At 46.0% G+C, this 26,268-nt stretch overlaps 1 protein-coding gene across 1 annotated transcript; it reads right to left on the bottom strand.

Annotated features, from left to right (window-relative positions):
• Positions 1-2,814: 2,814 nt before the first annotated feature.
• LOC125942748 (uncharacterized) lies at positions 2,815-4,446 on the bottom strand (the record flags this gene model as incomplete). Its single annotated transcript, XM_049661013.1, has 1 exon — positions 2,815-4,446. A coding segment is annotated over exon 1 (1,128 nt), but the record flags the coding sequence as incomplete, so codon positions are not given.
• Between the last annotated feature and the right edge of the window lie 21,822 nt (positions 4,447-26,268).

A 26,268-nucleotide genomic window follows, 5' to 3' on the forward strand; every position in this document is an offset into this window, starting at 1 on the left:
TAGCCGTAACAACTGTGAGGGCTGGGCGTGATGGCTGAGGCGTGAAGGCTGAGGCGTGAAGGCTGAGGCGAGAATAACAGGGTAACACTTATTTATTAGAAAACATAGTGGCACGCGCCAAAAACCGTGACCGTCCGTGGCGGCGGTCGTAGCGAACAGGAGTGACCCCTCCCTCGCTTGGGCTTGGCGTTGAGTCGGCGTAACAGCGCTGTAGGTGGCGCTAGTGATGAGATAGGCGGCACATGCGGGCGCTCACATCCCACCCCAGTCTGACTGACCACGTCTCGTGGTCAATTGCTTCTGCACACTGTCACACGCACGATACCACACCCACACACATGCGCGGGAACGCTGCAACTTCACTCGAGCACAAAGTCGTCGAGGTGGCTCGGTAGACATCGAGTGCGTTGAGGCTGTTGCTGCTCTGTAGAGGCGATAAACATTTGCTGCTGAGGCAGGCGTGGTCTCTGCATTGACGACGGGCTGCTGTTCGATCACTGGAGAAACTGGTGGTACATAAGGCTTAAGCTGGGACACATGCACCGTTCGTGGTTGATTAACCAAATGAGATGTCAAGCATGACACACGTAAAGCCCTAAATGTGGATGGTGTAAGCTGCTCGATGAGGCGGTAAACACCATTGAAGCGAGGTGCCATTTTCTCATTGGCAACCGGAGTCTGTCGCCTCACCCGGACCATATCACCGACGGTAAAGGTGTGAGAACGGTGGCTGCGGTCGTAGCGCTCTTTGCGTGCACCTTGGGCTGCTTCCGAATTGGCGGCTGCTTCGGAGCGCTGCACTGTTGTGTCGAGGATGCGCTCGGCAAGGGTGGAGTGCTGGAACGGAGGATGGTGTTGGAGTGGAATCTTCGGTACGTAGCCATAGAGAAGCTCAAATGGCGTAAAGTTCGTGCTGGCATTCATGGACGTGTTTACTGCAAATGCTGCCTCTTGAAGTTTGGTAGGCCATGACAGTGGTTCCATTGCACAGATCTTGCGGAGAGCTGCCAGGAGAGTTCCATTGCTTCTCTCGACTAAGCCATTGCCCTCAGGTCGATAGGCAGTTGTGAAATGGAGCTCCACGGAATGAAGACTCATGAAGCGCTTGAACTCATTGGATTCGAAGGCTGAGCCATGGTCCGAGAGGCAGTGGTCTGGCGTGCCGTAAGTGTAGAACACATTGTGCAAATGCTTGATAACGTCGCCCGTAGACGTGGACGAAACTGCTGCGGGCACGATATAGCGGGTGGCAAAATCAACGACGTTAAGAATGTAGCGCTTTGAGTTGATGGGTGGCATGGTTACATGGTCAATTGCTATGCTGGAAAATGGAATGTCCGTGGTAGGCATTCTGCCAAGAAGACCTACACTGCGTGAGGTAGGGCGATTGAACTGCTGGCAGCACTGGCAGGATGACACATATCTCTCCACTGATCGGTCCATGTCAGGCCACCAATAACGATCCTGGACCTTGAGCAACGTACGCTTTGTGTCAAAGTGCTCTGCACCATCGTGTAATGCTTGTAAAATGGCAGGGCGCAGTTTGGACGGAGCTACGACTGCATACGTTCCCGATGGCAGTCGGCGGTATAAGATGTTATCTAGCTTGGTGAACTCGGCTGTTTCCTCTTCATTCGCTAGGCGTGAAAGAATCGCAGTGCACTCGGAATCTTCTTGCTGCATCGTAGCCAGCGACTGCGAAGACTGTGTGACAGCACCTGCCAAACGGGACAAGTGGTCGGCTACAACATTTTGGCGTCCTGGCTGATGTCGCACGGTGAAATCGAACTCTACTAAATCCATGAGCATAGAAGTGAACCGACGAGATGGCCGCACGTTGGACGTTAAGCAGGCAACAGTCCAGTTGTCTGTGACCAGAGAGAATTTTCTGCCTAGGAGGTATTGGCGGAACTTCACGGTTATTGCCCAGTGAACGGCGATACACTCCCATACGTTGCTGTGCAGTTTGCGTTCCTCCAACGTAAGTCCACGGCTGGCGTAGGCAATGACACATTCTCTGGTGTCTTGGATTTGCGATAAGACTGCTCCAATGGCTTCCTGCGAAGCGTCTGTGGTTAGGGTTGTGGCTGCCGTGGGGTCGAAGTGCGCCAAAAGGGGAGGCTGGGTGAGGGCGAGCTGGCTGTCAACGCGAGCCGGTGGAATGTCAGGATGAATGTGCACGAGCGCCGTGTCGGAAGCGCGGAAGTTTGACACTAGAGGAGCGCTACTTGAGGGCAACGTTTGGGCTGCTAACGCTTGCCATGGTGGCTGCTCTTGCAACGGCAACGGATCACTTTGTAGGCAGTCTGTGGAACTGGGCCTCGTTTCTGGAAAAAGGACGGACCTTGTTGTGATCACAGCATTTGCCATTCTTGGGATTAGCTTTTGGTTTGCGGTAATGGTGATATTCGTGGCTGTATGCTGCAACTGCGCTGGCTTCGGAGGCTCAAAGATGAGACGTGCCTGCGCTGCCAGGAACCAATCCTCACCAAGAATGAGGGGGAGTACATTATCTTCCAAAACAGCAGCTTCAACAACTCCTGTGGCTGGGCCGATGGATATCTTCAAAAATGCAGCACCAACAGGTAGCACTGTGCTTCCTCCTACCACCACGAGTGGAGGCTCGGTCCATGGGATGATCATGCTTGCAGGCACACGAGCTTTAGAGATTAATGTCACCTTGGACCCAGAGTCAGGAAACGCTTCACACTCACCGACTCCACTGAGAGTTGCGTTGAAGAAGGGGCATTGCTGTTGTGAGCCGTCAAGCGGAACGGGTGCACTGTGCAGTGCTGGGGGCTGCTGTGTCTTGTGCATGGTTGGAGGCGCTGGTGATGATAAGCGGCTGGTGCGTGTAGGGCACTTGGATGCCAGATGACCCAAGGCATGACATTGGTAGCAGACAGCTTGAGACAGGTCTTGACCGCTACGAAAAGCTGGAGCGCCATACTGTGCCGAAATAGCTGCATAAGTAGCTTCTTGTTGCTCGGCGGGCAGCTCTGAAATGCGCGTTTTTGGTGTGGCCCCTCGGGAGGACTGTGGTGTCGATTGTTCTGAGCGAGGCTGCTGGCGCTCTGCGGGCTTAGCGGCACGAAAGGGTTGCGACGGCGGTAAAACAGAACCGGCAAATGGTGACGGGCTTGCTTTGGCGTGCAGATGTTGCGCACTCTTGTCGAGGCTGGTGCAAGTAGAAATAAACTCAGCTACCGTGGGCGGCCGGTTGGCTGCTATGGCGGCGAGGATGTGTTGTTCCCGTAAACCATGCAGCAGGTAGTCAATCTTTTGGGCCTCAGAGAGGTTAACGGGGCAACGCTCAATGATCTTCAACTTGGCAAAGGCATATTGGTGCAAGCTTTCGGATGGGGCCTGGGTTACCCTCATGACCTGCTCTTGCCACTCAATGAGGGACAATTCTGTACAAAATGTGTCCTTCAGGGCGGCACTCCACGTGGCCCAGGTGCTGTACTGGTTGCCGAACGCGAGATGCCAGTCTCGCGCCGTGCCTTTCAGCTTGCTAGCTGCGATCAGGCGTGTGGTGGCGTCGTCCCACGAGGCGAGCTGCTGTACTCGTCGTACGTCGTCAAGCCATGTATTGACACTGTGACTGTGCAAACCAGCGAATTGCGGGATGGACGATGACAGGTCTGGCAGTGTCGTCACCGTTGTTGCAGGGCGAGGTAGCTGCTGGAACAGCATGGCGAGGCTCTGTAGAGTGGCTGGGTCCAGCGTCAAAGACGCCGCAGCGTTCGAGGCGGATTCATTCGTTTCAACCGGGGGGGTAGCTTCACGCTGCTGCAGAATGTCGGCTTGCAAACGCTGAACGAGCTCCTCTTTCGAACCTGTGAGGTCCAGCTGTCGACGGGCCAATTCTTCGCGTATAAGGTCGACGCCGAGGCGCGACATGGTCACCGCGTCGAGATTCTGCCACACAATTCCCGGCATGGCGTTGCGAAACGAGGCTGGGCGCACGGGAGACTAGGCGAGTGATCGCTAAGCCTAGTTGTCGACTAGGGCTAGTCAACATTCACGGCACTCTTCCTATGACGGCCGTGCTTTACACAGACGAGCGGTAAAATGGCAGGAGTATCTTCAGGCGTGAGTCTTCGGCGGCGTGAGTGCGTAAGTACAATGACGGATGCAGTTGAGAAGGCGTACTGACCGGCGTTCGACGCTGGCGTTGTTGCTGGCGTTCGATGCTGGCGTTCGAAAGGCGTTCTTGCGCTGCCGTGGCTGAATGGCTTGGCTGAGGTTAGGGGTCGACTGCGCCAGATGTGAGGGCTGGGCGTGATGGCTGAGGCGTGAAGGCTGAGGCGTGAAGGCTGAGGCGAGAATAACAGGGTAACACTTATTTATTAGAAAACATAGTGGCACGCGCCAAAAACCGTGACCGTCCGTGGCGGCGGTCGTAGCGAACAGGAGTGACCCCTCCCTCGCTTGGGCTTGGCGTTGAGTCGGCGTAACAGCGCTGTAGGTGGCGCTAGTGATGAGATAGGCGGCACATGCGGGCGCTCACACAACCTACAGGAGTTAATAGCCATGCAGTGCATTTTCAGCTGAGTTGGCATAGTGACATGATTGATGGCAAAATATTTGCACGTTGTGACACTTTAAACTAATAGTAGGGTTTTGCATGGTTGGATTAGACTGAATGTTATCGCAGTACGCTGATAAATCTCTCAGTGAAATTTTTAAAATAAAGAAATGCGTCGGCAACCTTACGCATCACACAGTGGCTTTCATATTCCAGCGAAGCGCCGTGACCATATCTTGATATGAATCTTAAGCGAGTTCCTCATAAGCTCCTTTTTAGCTAGTCTCACGCAAGATTACCTGGCGTAACCAAGTGGGGTTATCAAGGCTCTCAAATTCCGCGTTCTTCATTGGAATATTGAGATGGTGTGCGTGCTACGTCCATGCATGTGTCTGCTTAGGCACGCGTACTGCGTTTTAACCTCGACTCTGCACGTGCGTCTTCTCGTCGGCGCTTTGCCGCTGGTTGAGCGTCATCTCCCTCGCCAACTTCACGACAATGTGTAACTGCTCCATCTGCACAACTAAACATTTTAACACCCTCAAGGATGTACAATCAACTTGTCGCCAGACGAACACCCGTAGGGTGTTAATACAAGAACGCTTATTTGACAAACACCCTTAAGGTAAGGTGTTTGGCTGACGTATACTTCCTGGTGTACTTCCACTGTTTACGAGTTGTGTATTAGCATAGAGTTGTCTATCTACGGAATCAAAGGATAAACCATTCAACCTTAAATAGGCTAAGCGAGGAATGCATGGAGGTGGATTCGCATCTCGGAACTTAACGGGGAAGACACATAGCCTAACCACTGCGTCACCCAGTAGCCACGTTTTTGCTCTTTAAATATTGCTATCGATATGTATAAGTTGTATTGCTGCAAGGACTGTTTTCAACGGTAGCGAACGTACGTGCGAACACCTTTCTTATAGGGTGTTAATTCCTTCTTTAGGGTGTTAACTTTTTATTTTGTTCTGTTTTTTCGCATACAGCCTTACTATAGGGTGTTTTCAGTAAAATGCGTGCTACATAAGTATAATAAAGGACGTAATATTAGAAAACACCCTTTTAACATCATTAAGGGTGTTAAATACTGAAAAAATAAAATCCGCCATTTCGAAAGAGGAAAGTTTAGCTCAGGAAATCCTATCTGGTCTGGTACATCGAGCAGATCAGCCGTTGTATAAACGGCCGTTTATACGACGTTACGTTGGCAACCGTTACGTTGGCAGATCACAAACTTCAAATTGTCTTTAATATTGCCCACTTTACCGACTGAACCAACCTTTGAAAGGTCACGTTTGTCAACTGTTAAACTGCTGAGCTCTTCCTTTGCCGAAAACGCGATGTTCGCTAGAAACTTTGACGGCACTTTCCTTGACCTGTGTGAAATTCGGTGGAAGTAAGGAATTACAGCCATATTCATCCGTGCATCGTCTTTCCGGGATTTTTTTCAACTGATTGCTTTTTAGCGTTTTAACCAGTTTGTTACATGCTAACGAGACGACTGCATTTGGGTAACCACCCTCCGTTCGCCTGCCCACTTGATTTGTGACAGCCTAATTTTTTCTTCACCGCTATGTAAAACGTCGCTAGCACTTGAGTTGGACGTTCGCAAAAAGATCGTAAATATTCGAACAATTTCCCATAAGCTCTGAATTAACAAAGCACGTTTGTCCGTTTCAGATACGCATAATAACAGAAGCAGTTTACAGAGAAGGGAGGTCGCTTTTTACTGCAGAGTCAGGAATTCGTAAAATATATGCTTACGCTTTTTTATGCACCGTATCCGAGTGATGTTTTACGAATTTTCGACCCGAAATGGACATTAGAGATCCATCAATTGGCATGACTCTGCTGTCTGCCGTAAATGGCACAAATTTCATCGCTGAATCCTTGCGCCCCAAGGCAGAGCAGGGTGTCATGATTTAGCACTTCGAGTGGACTTGCGCGAATTCGGCAGCGTCTCGTATCGGTGCTAGTTTGGCGCAAGGAACGTAAAGCGCCCTGAATATGCAACTATTTTTATCATCTTATAAAAAGAAAAGCCTAGCGAAAGACTAAAGCAATGACATGTGTGGCCACGACAATCTGTCCATAAACAGCAGTTTCTTCATCTACGCGTAAATAGTGCCAACAATTTCTCTTCATCCATTCGTGCCTAGGTAGTTTTGGGTAAACATCGACTCCGCAGTTGATTTTAAATCTTACAACGTCTCGATCTTGTCAGTTTGTTGGATAGGAATGCTTCATGAAGGGTTCCACTTTATGATTTTATATTATTTGCCTTCATGTTCTTTCACATGCGAACGCAGGTAAGCAAAAAGTTTGGATACCTTAGTATGGTCGCGTAGCAAGAAGAGAAAAAAAATTCTTGGTACATGCGCAAATGGCCCTCCTATGTATAGATGCAGATGATTTCTGTTGCAATAAAATTGGCATAAGAATTTTTTTGAAAGAATGCCAAAATAGAACACAACATCCAAGACCTGGAACCTGCGGTACAAGAAAGTGCCAAGAACGCGAAGAAAGCACGTGGCATTCGATATTGTGATCACATTGCACTGGGGACGTATTAGGTTAGGATACTTTTTTTCAATTCCTTGTAGTTTCTTTTATTTATTCAAATGAAGTCACGCATGAATCAAGAGAATCCAAGAAAATAATCATAACTTACATAACTTTATGAGCACTTTAATATCAAGCTTAATATCAGGCTAAATATCAGGCTTAATATCAAGCTTGTAACAGAATAGAAAATAGTTATTTTTGGCACACATGAAATATATTTTCGGCAATCTTACAACATTCTTGGTGTATTATTTTCATGATTTCCTGCACGACCGCTGCATTTGCAGAACTAAAATTACTATACCAGAACTGATAGTTGGGCGAGTTGGTACGAATTCATAGCGAAATATTTAGCGCGCACAATCGACAAGGACACAGTGAAGGGGGACACACGAGCGCTCGTGTGTCCCCCTTCACTGTGTCCTTGTCGGTTGTGCGCGCTTAAATATTTCACTATTATAATACTATATTCTGTACATCGCCATTTCTTAACATAATGGCATGGTAAGAAACCACTACAATTCAGCCGCGGGAACTACAGAATCAATTTTTTGTCCTAATTTCCAGAATTGATGATGACATCGTCAGTGTTTTCATTCGGAAGGCGCTGTTTACTTATAATAAAGCAGGAAGCATTTCCCAGGAAGAGATGCAGCATACCGCGAAGTTTTGCTTGACGAATGTGCGTTTCAAGAGCATCGTTCATTACCGTCATGTAATTTCAACGCAGTTCGCAGGGAGCCGATTGCACCTGGTGTGGAAGCTGGCATCAGCACAATTCGCCAGGTCGTCGAGTGTGGCGCAGTGGCTCCTCCCGAGTACAGCCTTTACGTGCTGTGCTGCAGGCTGCACATCCGCCCGCGTGACACACTGCCTTATGCGTTGACGACGCTGAACTCGATCAAGACTGAGGTCAACAATGACTCTGACGGAATTTCCACTCCAAGCAGCTGCCTTAGGAGGCTACACACAAGGTAAGAGTAACTTCTTTCCAGCAAAAACATGAGAGGCCAGCAGCTGCCTTATTCAGCATGTACTGAGTCCGGGTATTTATTTGTACTCCGAAGCCTGATTATGCTATTATTTCAGCAGAGAGGCTTTGGATGCTTCATCAAATTCATTACAAAAGCTGAAAATTGTGGAGAGCCTTGTAGAGACTGCATACTAATGATAAATCCCTGGGTACTTTGGCTTTACAGTGAAAGCTGCTAAGACAACGTTAGTGCATAAATCTGCCGCTACTAAAGAGCAGATGTCTTGTTCGCGAATATTCCGAATTTTCTTTCACTCACCTACATCTAGAAATTTATTATTTATTTATTTATTTATTTATTTACAGATACTGCCAGCTCTTACACAGGGCTATAGCAGAAGTGGAATACGAACATTTACAAAACTTATTTTCTACATTGAAAATTGTACATTGAAACACAAAAAAGGACAATGAAATAAAATAATATAACACCAAGAGGTAACAGCATTAACCGCTGATGATAACATAGATACAACGTAAAGTATATTAGTTACAAACAAGGATATCTCCAATGTGTTTTGCGAAGAAATCAATTGATGAGGATGAAACGGCGTCTAATTCCGACAGGGCGTTCCATTCTTTGATAGCTCTTGGAAAAAAGCTATGCTTAAAAGAATCGGTATGAATAACATGAAGACGAATAAACATTGAATGACAATGTCTAGTGGTTTCACTGGAAAGAATTTCAAAAAAGAGTCTGTATACCTAATATAAACATGATGGTGAATTATTAGGTAAAAATATTTAAGTATTTCATATTTAGTTCTAGCCTGTAATGTGTGTAGGTTTGCCTGTACGCATAGTTGAGAAGGGGAATACGTCCGCCGATATTTATTGAATATGAATCTGACTGCCAGTCGCTGTAGTCTTTCGATTTTTGATATATTTATAGCAGTGTAAGGGTCCCAGACAACCTTTGCATATTCAATTATAGGTCTAATTATAGTTTTATAAGCTAGACGTTTTGTTTCTTGAGTTGCGAATGGCAAATGACGCCTCAGATACCAGAGCGACTTGTTGGACTTGGCACACACATTATCTATATGGTGGTTCCAGCGAAGATCACTTGTGAAAATCATACCAAAATACTTATGCTGCTCAAGTCCATGATTATTAAAAAAATAACAATAGTTTAAGTATTTTAACTTTCTAGAGACTGTGATAACTACAGTTTTTAGCGGGTTTAGCACCATTTGCCATTCATCACACCATTTCTTTATCTTCTTTAAGTTTGCGTGTAACTTATCCTGGTCACCTACTGTTTCAATTTTATTGTAAATAATGCAGTCATCTGCAAAAAGCCTGATGAAAACGTCTATTTCATTCGGGAGGTTGTTTATAAATAAGAGGAATAAAAGGGGGCCCAAAACACTGCCTTGGGGAACACCCGACTTAACACATGAAACCTGAGACCTTGTACCACTAATTTCGACATATTGCTCGCGAGAAAGAAAATAGGATGAGAATCATTGTGTAATTAAAGCGTTTTTGAACATTACATCAATTTTCCGAGCAGTTTACGGTGAGACACTTTATCAAATGCCTTCCCAAAGTCCATGAAGATCATATCCGTCTGTCCCTGAGAATCAATAGTTTCTGAAAGATCATGGGCTAATTCGATGAGCTGAGATGTTGTGGATAGGCCTTTACGAAAAGCATGTTGGTGGATAGATAACAAGTTATATTCAATAATATAATTTAAAAGACGTTTCGAGATATGTTCAAGCATTTTGAACAGGTACTAGTAATTGATAAAGTGCGATAATTTGCTAAATTGTCAGCGCCGCCGCTTTTGAGGACAGGAATCACTTTAGCTTGCTTCCACATCTTTGGTAAAAAACCATTATAAAGTGAAGACCGAAAATATATGCAAGATATTTAGAATTCCATTCAGCCTATCGATAATGAAACTCGTTAGAGATGCCATCGGGTCCAGGGCTTTTCTTTATGTTCAAATGAAGCAAGAGGTTGAGCACACCTTGTTCAGAAATTTCAACCTCAGTAATAGGCGGCCTGTCAGATGGAAATTCAATACTTGGCATAATACCGTTATCTTCTGTGAACACAGATGCCAAATATTCATTGAAACTCTCAGAACAAGGATGCTCCTTAGATAGTGTCGTTGAGCAAGCATTCGATGATAGATTAATATGTCTCCAAAATTTACCCGCTGCTTCTTTTAGAAATTTTGGGTTTTTGATGCCAAAGAACCTTTGTTTGGATTCTTTCACAAGTTTCTTAGATTCCTTCCAAAACATCGAATGGTGAATCGAGTCTGAGTACTAGGATTCTTTTTATAATTCTAACGTTTTCGTTTTAATTGCCTCTTTAAGTGTATTATTTCTCTAGTTATCCAAGGGCTTCTATTGGTAGTTTTCTTTATACGCTTAGGCATATACAACTTTATAAAAGACATGATTAAATTAGCAAAGTACTCCCAGAGACAATTAGGACTCTGATTATGCATATAAAGATCAGAGAATCTCTCATAAAAGTCCTCTAGCAATTTTAGAACCCCAACACCATCAGCTCTAGCAAAGGTTAACACAGCATTTTTGGGGGGATGGTTGACAGTCTTGGCGGAAAGGCTCAAAGACAGCAGTACAAGTTTATGGTCCGAGATACCATCACTGGTCTGACAGTCGATTAGGAAAGGCAACAGGCGATTAGACACGAAAACAAGGTCAAGGATAGACGAAGAACGGGCACTGATTCTAGTATAGTCTGTCACCACCTGGTTTAAGCCAAAGCGAAAAACAAGTTCTAGAAGCTCATTGCAATTGAAAATTTCTGTATCTCCAGGAGAGTAAGCATTCCAGCTTACTCCAGGTAGGTTGAAATCCCGCAAGAGTATAATATTAACTGCTTGTTGCATATTGCACTCCATAAAGTGCCACGGACAAGAAAGAACCTGGACTGGTGAATGTGGTGGCCTATATCTACCGCCTATGTAGACGGAACGATTCTTAAAAATTATTTTAATCCAAACTGCCTCAATTTGAACGGGGACAGGAAGTATAATAGTCAGTAATATCGCGAATCACTAACGCAACTCCCCCACCTCTACCATCCCGGTCCTTCCTTACCATTGCATAAGACTTGGGAGTTACCTCGCTATCTAATATATCTTTATGAAGCCATGTCTCAGTAGTCAGTATAATATCCGGATCATGCTCTAAAATTCTAGATTCGATATGCTCGACCTTATTTAGTATGCTTCTTGCATTCACATCCAATATACCGAAGGAATCGCTTTCCAAAATTCAAGCGGGGTCATCCTGAAGGCGTGCTTGACATTCATAGCGCTCTTTCGTGATTTCATTCCACGCGTAAAGGACATTATTGACTTTGATTTTGTCATATAGAAGTTTAACCTTTGCTCCCTTTGACCTTTCCTCCTGTGTAAAAACCCATAGACATTTCCGTACCTCAACAATCCTTTTCGAATAATCCTCACTGATGCTTATATTCGTACCCTTAAGCTTAGAGCAATGACGCAAATTTTTTATTTGTCTATGAAATTAGCCACCCTCAGGATGATGGGTTGGTTTCTACTTTCAATCTTTTTATCTAGGCGATGGATTCTTCCTATTGAATTTATTTTCAGCTTGAAAATGCCGCTAAACACATCACCGTTCAGCTTATTCAATAAAACATCATCAGTTTCTCGTCCGTCTTCTCAAATTCCTCTTATTATCACGTTATTTCGCCTGGACCTGTTTTCAAGTTCATCAACGATCATCTAAATTCCGCTCATATTCATGCAGACAGACCTCAACTTTAGGTAGTCTGCTATTAACAACATCGAATTCTTTCGAACTTTCTTCTATGGAAGAAAGCCTCGTATTTATTTGAACCAACTTTGTTTCAGAAGAGGCCTGTTTTTCCTGAATTTCTGAAAGTTTACCGAGGATCACTTTCTGCGTTTCAAGAAGTTCCTTGATCATTTCCGTGTTAGTAGGCCCAGGATCTTTTGAGAAAATGTTTAGAAGAGAAAAGAAAAAATTGCGCATCAATTAACAACTCTGTACTGAGTAATACACCAGAAACGAGACATTTCTATAATTTGCCAATATCGGGTCATATGTATGATGGGGACAATAACACCGGTAAGTTATCGTAAATTTGAAGGGAAAGGAAAAGGCCGCGGGTTTCTTAACTGTTTCACTTCTCTATGGTCACCTGAAGTACGTTTCCATGGAAAAGACAGAAAATAACGGGAGTAATACAAGGGAGGAGATTATTGCTCTTTAAGTACGTGGCTAGAGATGAAAGTTTATAAGAGGGCAAAGAAAAATCCGAAAGGCCCACAACTACTATGCAAATATTTAGAAAACAAAATAAAACAAACATGCGTGCCACCTTAACAAGCTACAGAGACCATGTTGGTGCGCTAGAGCAACTCCATATAGCGACCTTGCCTCGCGAGCCGAAAGGCTTGCTTGGCTTGCGTGAGCCCAGTCGCTTCACCATATGGGGATAAAGGATGGTGTTGCAGGAATAGTTCCACATTTTGAAAGTTCAAAATTCCGGGGTTTTACGTGCCAAAACAATGGTATTACCACGGGGATTCACGAGTACACGGGAGAGACGGAATCATATATTACAATATTTACAGGCTGCTGCTACCGCAGAATGGCTGACAGCACATCATGCGGCATGTCCAGTCTTGTTTCTCTTCGCGTAGCCAAGTGGTCCTTTAACGGCACGCTCATACGCAATGTCTGGTAACATCACTCCCGCCGGAATGAGTGCCCTCAAAGGGCCTTCTAAAATCAGTCAGCAGAACTGGTGTAGTAGGGTTTTAGCTGCGACACATGGACAACATTAGTAGCAGACGTAAAAGGAGAAGTCGCGCGATGTTGAAGCGGAGTGATGAGGGAGTCAACGTCGTTGAGCTTGCGGAGAACTTTGTAGGGTCCTGTGTAGCGAGGGAGGAGCTTCTCGCACAGGCCTTGGGGTTGAGAGGGCGTGCAGAGTAGGACAAAAGATTCAGGAGGGTAGTCTACTTCACGGTGCCGGTTATTATAGCCCTCTTTTTGGGAGGCCAGTGACTGACATGGCGTAGTGAGCAACCTGGCGAGCCATTCTGGCTCGAGAGATGACGTCCTGAGCATATGCGGTTGGTACGGAGGGATCAGCAGGAAGGAGAGTATCGAAGGGCAACGCATGGTTGCGGCCGTACAGGAGAAAGAACGGCGAATAGCCGGCGGTGTCATGCCGGGACGAGTTTTAGGCAAAAGTAACGTAGGGTAGGGTGGCGTCCTAAACGCGGTGATAAATAGAGACGTACATAGACAGCATATCCGTGAGAGTTCGGTTGAGCCGTTTGGTAAGACCATTGGTCTGTGGATGGTCGGCTGTCCCAAGGCAATGTTCAGTAGAGCAGCTACGAAGAATTCCGGGCTGTCAGGCTTCATGTTGCGACGGTATAGAACTTTATTGCGTAGGGCATACTGGCATAGAGTATGGGCGGAACGTGCAGAAGAGAATTGCTGAAGGGTGAGCTTTAGGGTTTCATCCCGGCGCTGTACGGTGCCGATGTCGCCTAAATCAGACAAGGCGAGCACACAGGAATCATTGTCAGGGTCAGCGAGGCTAGCAGGGTCCACCGGATGGCGCGAAAGACAATCGGCATCGTTGATGTATCCTGCCAGATTTATAAATTACCTCAAAAGTATATTCCTGTTGTCTTAGAGCCCAGCGACCAAGGTGCCCAGTTGAGTCCTTGAGCGATGACAGCCAAGAAAGAGCGTGGTGGTTGGTGAGAACCGAGAATGCACGGACGTACAAACACGGGCGAAAGATTGCGACAGCCAAAACCAACGCAAGGCACTCGTGCTCTGTGATCGAATAGTTCTGTTCTGATGTGGAGAGAAGGCGGCTGGCGTGTGCAATAACACTTGTTTGTCGTGCTGGTGCTGAGCGAGGACGGCGCCGATTCCATGCCCACTAGCATCTGTGCGAACTTCAGTAGTCGCGGATGGGTCGAAGTGAGCCAATATAGGCGGTGAAGTGAGTAAGTTATTCAGCGCCGAGAATGCAGCCGCTTTGTCGTGGCCCCGCGAGAAGGGCACGTCCTTTTTTAGGAGGTTGGTTAGGGTCCGCTATTATGGCCAAATTTCGTATGGAACGGCGGAAGTACGAGCATAATCCAACAAAACTGCGAACATCTTTAGTATACGAGGGCACGCGGAAGTTCTTGACAGCGCTAATCTTGTCAAGATCAGGTTGGACACCTGTAGCACTTACAAGATGACCAAGCATAGGTATTTGTTATCTGCCGAAATTACACTTTTTGGAGTTTAGTGGAGTGCCGGTCGACAAAAGACAGCTAGAATGGTCGCCAAACGAGTAAGGCGACTTTCAAGCGTTGGGAAAAACACAATGACGACGTCTAGCTAGCAGAGACAGATGGACCATTTGTAGCCACAAAAGAGAGAGTCGATCATGCGTTCGAACGTTGCGGGGGCATTGCGCAGTCCAAAGAGCATAACTATGAACTGATAGAGGCCGTCCGGTGTGATAAAGCGAGGACTTTCTCTGCGTTCTCAATACGTACGTTTCAACTCTACTAACTCACCTTCATGCCTGTTTCATCAGGGGTTCCCCAAGGTTCAGTGCTAGGTCCCCTTTTGTTCCTGCTTCATATTAATGTTGTCCCCTTACACACATCTGTTAAGATACGCCTTTTTGCAGATGATTGTGTCTTATATCACACTGTATAATCTCCAATTGATTATGTCACCCTTAACCATTCCTTCTCTGACTTGTGTAACTGGTCCAAATCATGGTAAATGAATATCAACTTTTCCAAGACCGTCATCATGTCATTTTTCGACGACCATGCCCCTTGTTTTTTGACTATGCTTTTAAGAATGTTACGTTACACCGAATGTTCGAATTGAAATATCTCGGTATCCTTGTAACATACATTTTGTCATGGATCAAACACATTGATCTGACTTGTAACAAGGCCTTTAAAAGGCTAGGTTATTTACGTCGTACGCTCTGTCCTACTCGTCAAGAAACCAAACTTCTTGGTTATAAAACTCTCATTCGTCCTATTCTTGAATATGGCTGCGTTGTATGGAACCCCTACAAAAAATGTGATATGAAAAAACTAGAATCCATTCTAAACAGTCCAGGGCGCTTTGTCTGCAGAATATATGACAAGGATTTTTCACCGTCCAGTTTTCTTCCCCAGCTGTCTTACTACACTTGCAGTGCGTCGCCATCTTGAATGCCTGAAATTCCTTTACATTTTAATCAACTCTCCCCGCTTCGATACTCTAGACAACTATCTTACTTTTCCCAGACCTTAATGTACGAGGAGCAATCACACCCTTAACATTTTAACCTTTTTCGCTCACACTGACGTCTTCAAATACACATTTTTTCCGTTAACAATTGAACCCTGGAACTCGATGCCAGGAAGCATCCGTTCACTACCCAAGAAAGAATTCTTGGAAGCCAGTTCACTTTCATGAATGTTCATGCCACTCCTGCAATAGCCTCATTGAGGCTGCAGTAAGCACAATAAATAAATAAATAAATAAATAAATAAATAAATAAATAAATAAATAAATAAATAAATAAATAAATAAATAAATAAATAAATAAATAAATAAATAAATAAATGCACTTTTTCTCTCGGTCCAAGTTGTCAGCAGAAATATGCCAGTAACCCGAGTGCAGGTCTATGGTTGAGAAGTATCTCGCACCGTGAAGATAGTCAAGGGCGTCATGGATTCGCGGCAGTGGATAGATGTCCTTGCGCATTATTTCATTTAAGGCGCGTTAGTCTACGCAAGATCTCCAGCTGCCATCCTTCTTTTTGACAAAGACGACATGTGATGCCCACGGACTTGAGGAAGCCTCTATGACACCTTTGGAAAGCATGTTATCGACTTCTCGTTTTATGACCTGGCGTTCGGAATGGGACACACGATATGGTCACCATCTGATAGAAATAGCCTCTCTGGTACGTATTCGATGACTTACGAGAGGGGTTTGACCTAGCGGGTGGTCATCGAAGTCAAAGATATCCCTATAGGTCTTAAGGAGGTGGTGGATTTCGGCGGCTTGACAGGTCGGAAGATCCGGGTCAATCATCTTGGTAATTTCGTCGGGGAGTGGACTTGCCGGGCTGGTTGTGAAAAAGGACGAACAAGTTTCGGCGTCTAATGCCGCGATGCTTCATTCATCAAGCGCAGACACGTTGGCCACTGAGATGCTTCGCGGGAGAGCTTGGGTCGAGTTTCTGAAGTTGAGAAGCGGGAGCTGGACGTGGTTGTCGACAACAGTCACGAGGGTGTGCGGTACAGCAATATTTCGAGTCAGTAGACAATCAACTAGTGGAGATACTATGTAGCCGCCGTCTGGAAGTAGTCATGCCTCGTGAAGGCAACACACGTGGCGGCTTGCGGTGACAACCGAACATAATCGATGGAGCATAAGCGGTGTGACTGTGAAGCTGGAACATCAGTAAGTTGAAGAATCGCAAGTTGAAAGACGCTGGTTGCACAGTCAATGAGAGCGGCATGCATGGGCCGACAATAAGGCCCATGCGGCCGAGTCCGAGAATGACGTCATTGGGGCATTGCTCGAGAACATTAAACAAAACAGCTATACGGTAACAGGCAATGGTGATGCGAGCTGTGCACATTCCGAAGACTCTAGGACTTCTCCCATCAGCGACGCGAATAATACCAGTAGCTGCGGGGGTAAGTACTTTCTTCAGGTGGCAACAGAAGTTGATTACCCATCACGGAGATTTGTGCGCCAGTATCGACGAGTGTCAGAATAGGTAAGCCGTCAACGTCAACGTCGATCAAGTTCCGTCGTGTCGGCAATACGAGGAGAGGATTTGAGGTGGCAGTCGAAGATGCAGCGTCACCTCTAAAAGCAGCATCCCTTAGTTTCCCTGTCGGAGGTTTAGCGGCGATGTCGGACGTCGTCGTAGAGTCGAAGGAGCCGACAGACGACATGCTGGCGGCGAACGGGACTGGTGAGCTCGGGGCGACGGGGAGCGGCTGTGCGGCGTAGGGGTGACATCGACGTTGTATGGCTGAAAATGTTGGAAGCGGTGGTAGCTATCACTATTGTATGGCTGAGTGGGCTGAAAACAGCGGTAGTTGTCGGTGCGGCGAGCAGCGTCATCCTGGGTTAATGGCGACACCCAACGGTTGTTGCTACGGCGCGCGACGTCACCGACACGGCGACAGTGGAAACAAATCTGCCGATCATCGATTTGCCGTCCGCCATTCAGCCGGATTGCGAGAGCGAGGATATGACCGTTGTTCCTAGGGCAGCGATCTTGGGCGAAAGTCAGTTGTCCGAGAATGAGCAACGGTGCAAACGGCGAAACCCAAGTTGCCGAGTTCCTCCCGCACAATGGACTGGACTAGGGAAACGGCCGGCACGTGAAAATCGCCGTGGTCATGTTTGGGACGAGCAGGAGCAATTGCTTCGATTTCCCGACGGACGATTCATGTAAGTTCCGACGGCGGCGACGACTGCATTAAGAGGCCAGTCCGTCTTCGCATGATGACGTCGGAGCGGTGTTCGGTAGCCGAGCGAATGACCTCGCAATACGCCAGCTTTTGCCTGCGTTTTGCGCAGGCCAAAACTTGTTTTAGGTGTCAAACAAATGATATTATCACGGGGATTCACGAGTGCACGGGAAGACGGAATCGTATATTCAATATTACAGCTGAACTCTACAACAGCTATTTGGCCAGACTAATGTACGACAGCAATCCACTCTTTTTAGCTCGTCGTCACGACGCCAAAAAATTTTCCGCCTTAACCTGGAATCATGTCAGGTAAGCATCCTCATAACAAGAAAGAATTTTGAGCCAGTATACTTCAGCTGTTCATGTCCACTCCTGCAGAGCCTCATTGAGGTGCAGTAAGCACAATAAATAGAACGGCATAAATAAATTTACAGAAATAATAAAAAATAATAAATAAGCCATAAATAAATGTAAAATTAAAAAATCAATACATGCACTTTTCCCGAGTCTTCCAGTAGTCAGAGAAATATGCCAGTCCCGAGTGCGGTCTATGGTTCAGAAGTATTGCACGGTGAAGCTAGTCAGGGGCGTCATGGATTCGTGGCAGTGGATAGACGTCCTTGCGCATTATTTTATTTAAGGCGCGTTTGTCGACGCAAAAACTCCAGCTGCCATCCTTCTTTTTGACCAGGACGACATGTGATGCCCACGGACTTGAGGATGATGTCCACGGACTTGAGGAAGCCTCTATGACACCTTTGGAAAGCATCTTATCGACTTCTCGTTTTATGACCTGGCGTTCGAAATGGGACACACGATATGGTCACCATTTGATAGAAATAGCCTCTCTGGTACGTATTCGATGACTTACGAGAGGGGTTTGACCTAGCGGGTGGTCATCGAAGTCAAAGATATCCCTATAGGTCTTAAGGAGGTGGTGGATTTTGGCGGCTTGACAGGTCGGAAGATCCGGGTCAGTCATCTTGGTAATTTCGTCGGGGAGTGGACTTGCCGGGCTGGTTGTGAAAAAGGACGAACAAGTTTCGGCGTCTAATGCCGCGATGCTTCATTCATCAAGCGCAGACACGTTGGCCACTGAGATGCTTCGCGGGAGAGCTTGGGTCGAGTTGCTGAAGTTGAGAAGCGGGAACTGGACGTGGTTGTCGACAACATGCAGTCACGAGGGTGTGCGGTACAGCCATATTTCGAGTCAGTAGACAATCAACTAGTGGAGATACTATGTAGCCGCCGTCTGGAAGTAGTCATGCCTCGTGAAGGTAACACACGTGGCGGCTTGCGGTGACAACCGAACATAATCGACGGAGCATAAGCGGTGTGACTCTGAAGCTGGAACATGAGTAAGTTGAAGAATCGCAAGTTGAAAGACGCTGGTTGCACAGTCAATGAGAGCGGCATGCATGGGTCGACAATAAGGCCCATGCGGCCGAGTCCGAGAATGACGTCATTGGGGCATACAAACAAAACAGCTATACGGTAACAGGCAATGGTGATGCGAGCTGCGCACATTCCGAAGACTATGGGACTTCTCCCATCAGCGACGTGAATAATACTAGTAGCTGCGGGGGTAAGTACTTTCTTCAGGTGGCAACAGAAGTTGATTACCCATCACGGAGATTTGTGCGCCAGTATCGATGAGTGTCAGAATAGGTAAGCCGTCAACGTCAACATCGATCAAGTTCCGTCGTGTCGGCAACAAGGAGAGGATTTGAGGTGGCAGTCGAAGATGCAGTGTCACCTCTAAAAGCAGCATCCCTTAGTTTCCCTGTCGCAGGTTTAGCGGCGATGTCGGACGTCGTATATATATATATATATATATATATATAGTCGAAGGAGACGACAGACGACATGCTGGCGGCGAACGGGACTGGTGACCTCGGGGCGACGGGAGCGGCTGTGCGGCGTAGGGGTGACATCGACGTTGTATGGCTGAAAATGTTGGAAGCGGTGGTAGCTATCACTATGGTATGGCTGAGTGGGCTGAAAACAGCGGTAGTTGTCGGTGCGGCGAGCAGCGTCATCCTGGGTTAATGGCGACACCCAACGGTTGTTGCTACGGCGCGCGACGTCACCGACACGGCGACAGTGGAAACAAATCTGCCGATCATCTGCCGTCCGCCATTCAGCCGGATTACGAGAGCGAGGATATGACCGTTGTTCCTGTGGCGGTGATCTTGGGCGAAAGTCAGTTGTCCGAGAATGAGCAACGGTGCAAACGGCGAAACCCAAGTTGCCGAGTTCCTCCCGCACAATGGACTGGACTAGGGAAACGGCCGGCACGTGAAAATCGCCGTGGTCATGTTTGGGAAGAGCAGGAGCAATTGCTTCGATTTCCCGACGGACGATTCATGTAAGTTCCGACGGCGGCGACGACTGCATTAAGAGGCCAGTCCGTCTTCGCATGATGACGTCGGAGCGGTGTTCGGTAGCCGAGCGAATGACCTCGCAATACGCCAGCTTTTGCCTGCGTTTTGCGCAGGCCAAAACTTGTTTTAGGTGTCAAACAAATGATATTATCACGGGGATTCACGAGTGCACGGGAGAGACGGAATCGTATATAGCAATATTTACAGGCTGCTGCTACCGCATAATGGCGGACAGCATCGCACGTGGCATGTCCCGTCTTCTTTCTCGTCGCGTAGGAAAGCGGTCCTTTAACGGTAGGCTCATACGCAATGCCTCGTCACAATATGATTATGAGGGTGCCGTAGTGGGGGACTCCGGATTCATTTTGACCTCCTGGGGTTCTTTAACGTACAGCTAAATCTTAGTACGCACGCGAGCATTTTTTGTTATTTTCTCTTCTTTCTTTTTCCGCCTTGGGAAAATTACTAGTAACTGTCATAACTGTCATACTGTCCGCAAAGCTGTGAAAGAAAGGGCAAAGTGTCATCCACGAATCTGCAAAGAAATTCCATACGTGTTTTTCAGAAAGTTTCGCAATCGAAAAAAAAATTGTGCCGGTCTCGGGATCAAAATTGGAGGACGCTTCAGCTTCGCCTTTAAGAGTAGAACGTGGTAGCATTATCAGACTCTGTTCGCATCACATTTTTTAATGAGTAGGCTTCACTGCAACACACAACCTTGAGAACGCCAGCTTACAAAGAACAAGCTTACACTGATCCCCTTAAAGTCGACTTCACTTTTGAACACAAATGCATTGCTGGAAAGTAATTTTTACAGGAGCAATTTAAGCTATCTTATATCAAGTTGTGAAGGCCCCAGGACCTTTTTTTATTATTTTAATAATTGTTTGCGGTTCCCCGAGGCGCGCGCGTGTCCAAAATTTAGGAAGGCGCGGTTTTCAACATTCCCCTCAAGGTTGCCTAGTACCAATGTAAAGCCAAACGCCATCAGAATGGGAGGACGCTTAAGCTTGGCCATTAAGAGTGGAACGCGATAGCATTCAAAGACCCCTGGCTGCTTATGAGGCTTTTTTCTCGTATATTCAAATTACAATCCGACGCTATCACGCCTGTAGGTTGTGGTTATGTCGTATTTTACGATTATTCTGACGGATTTTACATTGAGACATTCAATTTTTGTTCACTGACGCCTTGCGCCACGTGGAGGGTCTGTGTGGTCGGTTTGGTTCGGGATGATGTGGTTCGGCATGATTATTTCCGCCAGACACCGATGCTTAACGCCGACGCCGCAGCCAACGCCGAATTTTCTGAGGCACGGGGCCCTTAAGGCTGTCGCGTTAAAACCCGGACAAAACCCTGTCCAGCATGGTTTCGCTACAGTCTGAGCTAACCAGGAGGCTGAGAGATAGAAGCACACGGGAGAATTACTCGACAGCCCGAAACCCATGGGCACTTTGTAGTTTAGTGCAACATTTGGGGGGATTACAATTTGCCCTTTGATGAACGTATACCTCCACCTTGCGGGCTTCCGCAGAACTGGTCTGCCATGTCTTCGAAGCTCTCCCAGATATATTTGTCCTCCATTGCAAATGTATTACAGCTCGCCGATAGCATTAGTCACAGCGTTTTACTTCATTGTCCACGGGTAGATACAAGATTGTTTATATATATATATATGTATATATATATATATATATATATATATATATATATACTCCCTAGCGCTTGCGTCTGAAGCTGTTGTGTATTGCCATCACGTGTCTTCTTTTAAGGTTAAGCTCTCTAAAGCTTCTCCAACACCTCACCGTTACTTTGGCACAACTTCTACTCCGAAAAAAATCTTCTTGCCTATATAGTAAGAGTAAAAGATAAATCCGCTCTATAGTTCCGCAAAAGACACTGAAAAATTATAGGTATTCCAAAGCACATTCAATTAAGTGTGCAGAGCCATATAGTGAGTTGGATCGGCTGTGTATTTTTCTATATTTCCTAGGTGTGCCTCAGGTAATACATGCTGTTAATATATGGTAACACATGGCTAAGTCACAGACAATCGCATCTTTCCACTTCTTCCACCAGGTTTGCCCCACCGAGAGTAGCCGGCTGTACGGCGGTGCACGCACGGAACGGCGCCCAATGACGTCAGGATGCAGCCGTCGCCTCGTGCAGAGCCGCACCTGTGCCGGCTGTATTCACGGGATGCACCCTGTCGCGGCTTTTGCGGCAGAACAGCCCCAGGCTCTGCGGGGTGCCTTACATAAGGAAATAATAAAAAATATTGGGTACAAATATATATTCAATCACCAAATTGCATCCACTTTTAGTTTTTGTGTAGATATACCAGTCTAAGACCTCAACTGTGTTTGTTTATGCTGAAGAGCTCGGGGTCCCGTCGTTGCTGCCTACGTTACCAGCGGCCTTCACGTAAACTCACTTCACTGGAACAATGCGTTCAATAGACGTATGGAACGGATATCGGGGCCTTCCTACGCTAATGTGCTGGTGTGCTGGAGTAAGGCTCACCGTGGCAATCCCCGGCTACCGCTGCGATCTATAGTCTCCGCGCTATGCCCGGGACGATTATGCAGCGACACGGCTGCATTGCTTGCGCCAGTGGCAGCGATTTTCTTCGGTAAATGTTTGGATTCGATCAATATATTCGTGTGGATGTAGTATTGTTGTCTATATGTGAAATAAAGTTTATCGTAGATGAAGTGGGTTGCTGGCATGAGTCGTTTTCATGAGCGCGCTTATAACGTGCGACAGTGACCGGAAAACTTAAATGAGCCCTGTGCTCTAATTTATTTCTCACTTTCATACTGTCCTTTGTTTTCCATGAATTGTAACCAAAGCTAATTACTAATAACTTCTTTTCTAAAATCATTATCTCACACACAGAGTAACTATTCGTTTAGTTCCTAGTTTAGGGTACATTATCTAAAGAAGCATTCTAAGAAAATCTATCTTGGTCTAACCTCATCCAATGTGTAAACGGAAAAGGACTAAAAAGCTATATGCTCCGCGCTTTAACGTGACGCTAAATTGCTTTTTATAACACGCTAATTTTACCCGTTCTTGATTATGCGTCCGTGGTTTAGTACCACTACGAACACTGTGAAATAAGCTCACTGGAAAACGTTCAAAGAAAACCTATTCATTTCATTTCCCAAAATGACAGCCGCAGCTTCTCACCAACACAGGCTCTACAATCCCTGAACATGGAGCCACTGCTTTTGCGTTATCCCATCGAAGCACTGAAATTTTTATATCCAATTATAAACTCCACCTATGGTCTTTGTGAATGAAACCAAATCATAATTACAAAAGGAAACTGTACCTGTAGCTCCCATGCTGTGAACGTAACACCTTTTTCGCCCTTAACAACACATTGAAATGCAGTTTCTTTGCACGCATAATAGTGTTTTGGAATTCTCTGCCCGGTAACACTCGTTCTTTACCACAAAACAAGCTTTTTTTGCCCCTGGAGAATAGGTTGCTAACATGCAAATTGCTTCATCTGTATTATTGCTCTTTTTATGTATGTGTTTGCTTTTGAATGACTATTGGTTCAATTATTTCCTTGTATTTTCTTTGTTGTCTTTTACTCATATTGTGTAACGTTTCCGACTGCCCCTGTACTCTAAATTAGGGCTGCAGTTTAAGTATATTACATGAATAAATAATCGGTGCTGTCTAACTGCCAACATTGTGCTGGTTTTATTTTACACCACTAGCCATGGTGCCTCGCATGCGCTGGCTTCGATCTGAATTCACGCTTGTTGCTTGCTCTCCGCCCTGACAGCCAGAAATAAAGGGTGAAATCAGCCACCGCTTAGTCTAATCGCGCGCCGAACGCTGAAGAATAGGTATGTTTTGTCGTTATCGCGATCACCTCTTTGTTTTGATGGTGTTAGGCCTACACAGACGATGCTGAGCTGTAAATGTGTTTCGATTTCAACTTAGCAGAAGGCGCCACAGCTTTAACACTGGCGATGCTTTGACGTTGCGAAACACTTTAAAAGCCTAATTGTTAAAGAAGTACTTTTTTGAAGTCTTGTTGGTTCCTAATGAATTATGCAGTCTAATACGCGAGATGTACACTGAAAGGTGCGGGGAAAAAAGGGAGACACGAAAGGAAAGAATGAATCATTATTTTATCATCATTATTTAACTACTCCGGTCTTGGGAGTTACGTCATTGCTGTGACGAACAAACGCCAACTAGGCGTGGAGCAGCCAATGCGACACAGTTGAATAAATTCAGAGGGGCGAACATATGTTTTCAGATTTCTGAAGAAATATTGGGATATGCAAAACAAATGATCAAAGTTGCTATTCGTAAATTCGAATATTTTTAAAAATTTTGAAACGTCAACTGTGCGCAAATAAAGAATAAAATTGTATCAAAAGTGCGAAAAATTTCATCCCCACGGGTATAGTGTAGGCGTAAAACATATCTCCCGAATATAGTAGAGCAGGCTACGTTGATCAGAGAGCCAGACTACCGTCTATACAGCGAGAATTCGCACTCATTGAAGAGCCTTGTGAATGCACAAAAAAAAACTCCTTATTTGATCATAATGCTCCATTTGTCATCTTAATAAAGAACGCCTCATAATGTGCAGTGTAATGACTGAAACTTTCTAACGCTATGGGTTTCGGAATGTGAACATGGTTTTGTAATGATTCAGAAAATGAGTGCTCATTATTCGAAAACTATTTCAAAAGTATTCGATACTCCATTCAATTTGCTTCAGTCACTATTCGATTGATATTCAATTTGGTTTAAAAAATACTATTCGCCCACCTCTACTCTTTACCAACCGGACACCCGAAAAGCGTGGCCAACTTTGATTCTGAGAGGCCATCGCAATGAGCGCACAAATAAAAAGAGAGAGATGGGAAACATGAGGTGAGAGGCAGAGAGGTTAACCAGATTAAGCGAACGGTCGGCTGCTCTGGACAGTGGGAGGGGGTAAGGGCAGGAACGACAAGAAAACCACAAAATATTGAAGAAGAAAGAACGCATCCGTACGCACACACTTGTTTTTCGGTGAGGCCCGTTTCTTTTGATCAGCACACTAGCGCTAAAAGCGCTAGTGTGCTGCTCGGGCCGCCGTCGGCTGGAACCAGGGTTCCACTAAGCATATTATTTTTTTCATTAAGCAAGCAAACTGCAGTGCAAATGTGAATGTAAAGTGAAATATGTGATATAGTCTGTTGCACAATCCCCCCCCCCCCCCCCCCCCCCTTTTCAATCATGCCGTGCATGTATCTTCGTTTGCTGTTGTCGCTCTTTGCAGCCTTGCTGCACAACCCATAGTCGTCCTCGTAACGTCCTTGTCGATTGCCGCTGTATATACGGACCGCACAACTGTGCCCCTCAAGAGCCTCGGGCTGCATGAATAAAATAGGACTATGCATGCGGATGTCTTCCGCAGGCAAATGTAACGCCACGCTGCATTAGCCCCGCAAGCACATGACTTCTTGCACGTATGGAGAGCGGGGTCACAAATAATTTGTGGCACCGCAATTTCCGCTCTAAGCAGCGATAAAAGGCATGTTACGGCCACGCCCCACCACCGTTATCGCGGAAGCAATAAGAGCACAAGTGCAAGTGACCCAGAGCAGGAAATGATCCTACAAACTGCTGCAATGCGATTGTTCGTGCCCGGACAATAGCGTTTAGGGCCAATGTATTATTTACCTTAATTGCTTAGAAAGCAGGGAAGCTATCTACGGTTGTGTTTCGGAGCGGAATAAATAGACCACCGGGGCAGCTACCAGTTTGTAGTCAATAGAGTTGCAGCCCTCTTTTCTTATTTTTTAAAATCTGGCTTGCTTTGCAGTGTCATATGGCGCCTCAATAAGCTGTCATTTACAGGTTTATATGTTGAATTGGTTTCGTCTAGGAACTGAAACCCGCCATTCTCAGCGCACGAATATTTTTGTCACAATACGCTATACTTGTTATAGGATTAGCAGTGTCCAAACAGAAACAAAAATGAACTTTATTTGAGGTTCTTAAGCCTCCTTACACTATTTAGTCTGGGCTATTGCGCTTTGTTGCCAAGCATGGCGGTCGGTGACTACGATATCATTATGAGGAAAGCCGCAGTGGGGACTCCGAATTAATGTCGACCACACGGGGACTTCTTTAACGTGAGCCTATACCTAAGTGCACGAGATTTCTTGGATTTGGCCCACATCGAAATAGATAGATCGCTATTTA

The sequence above is a fragment of the Dermacentor silvarum genome, chromosome 1 (assembly GCF_013339745.2).
Source record: "Dermacentor silvarum isolate Dsil-2018 chromosome 1, BIME_Dsil_1.4, whole genome shotgun sequence".
Taxonomy (NCBI): domain Eukaryota; kingdom Metazoa; phylum Arthropoda; class Arachnida; order Ixodida; family Ixodidae; genus Dermacentor; species Dermacentor silvarum.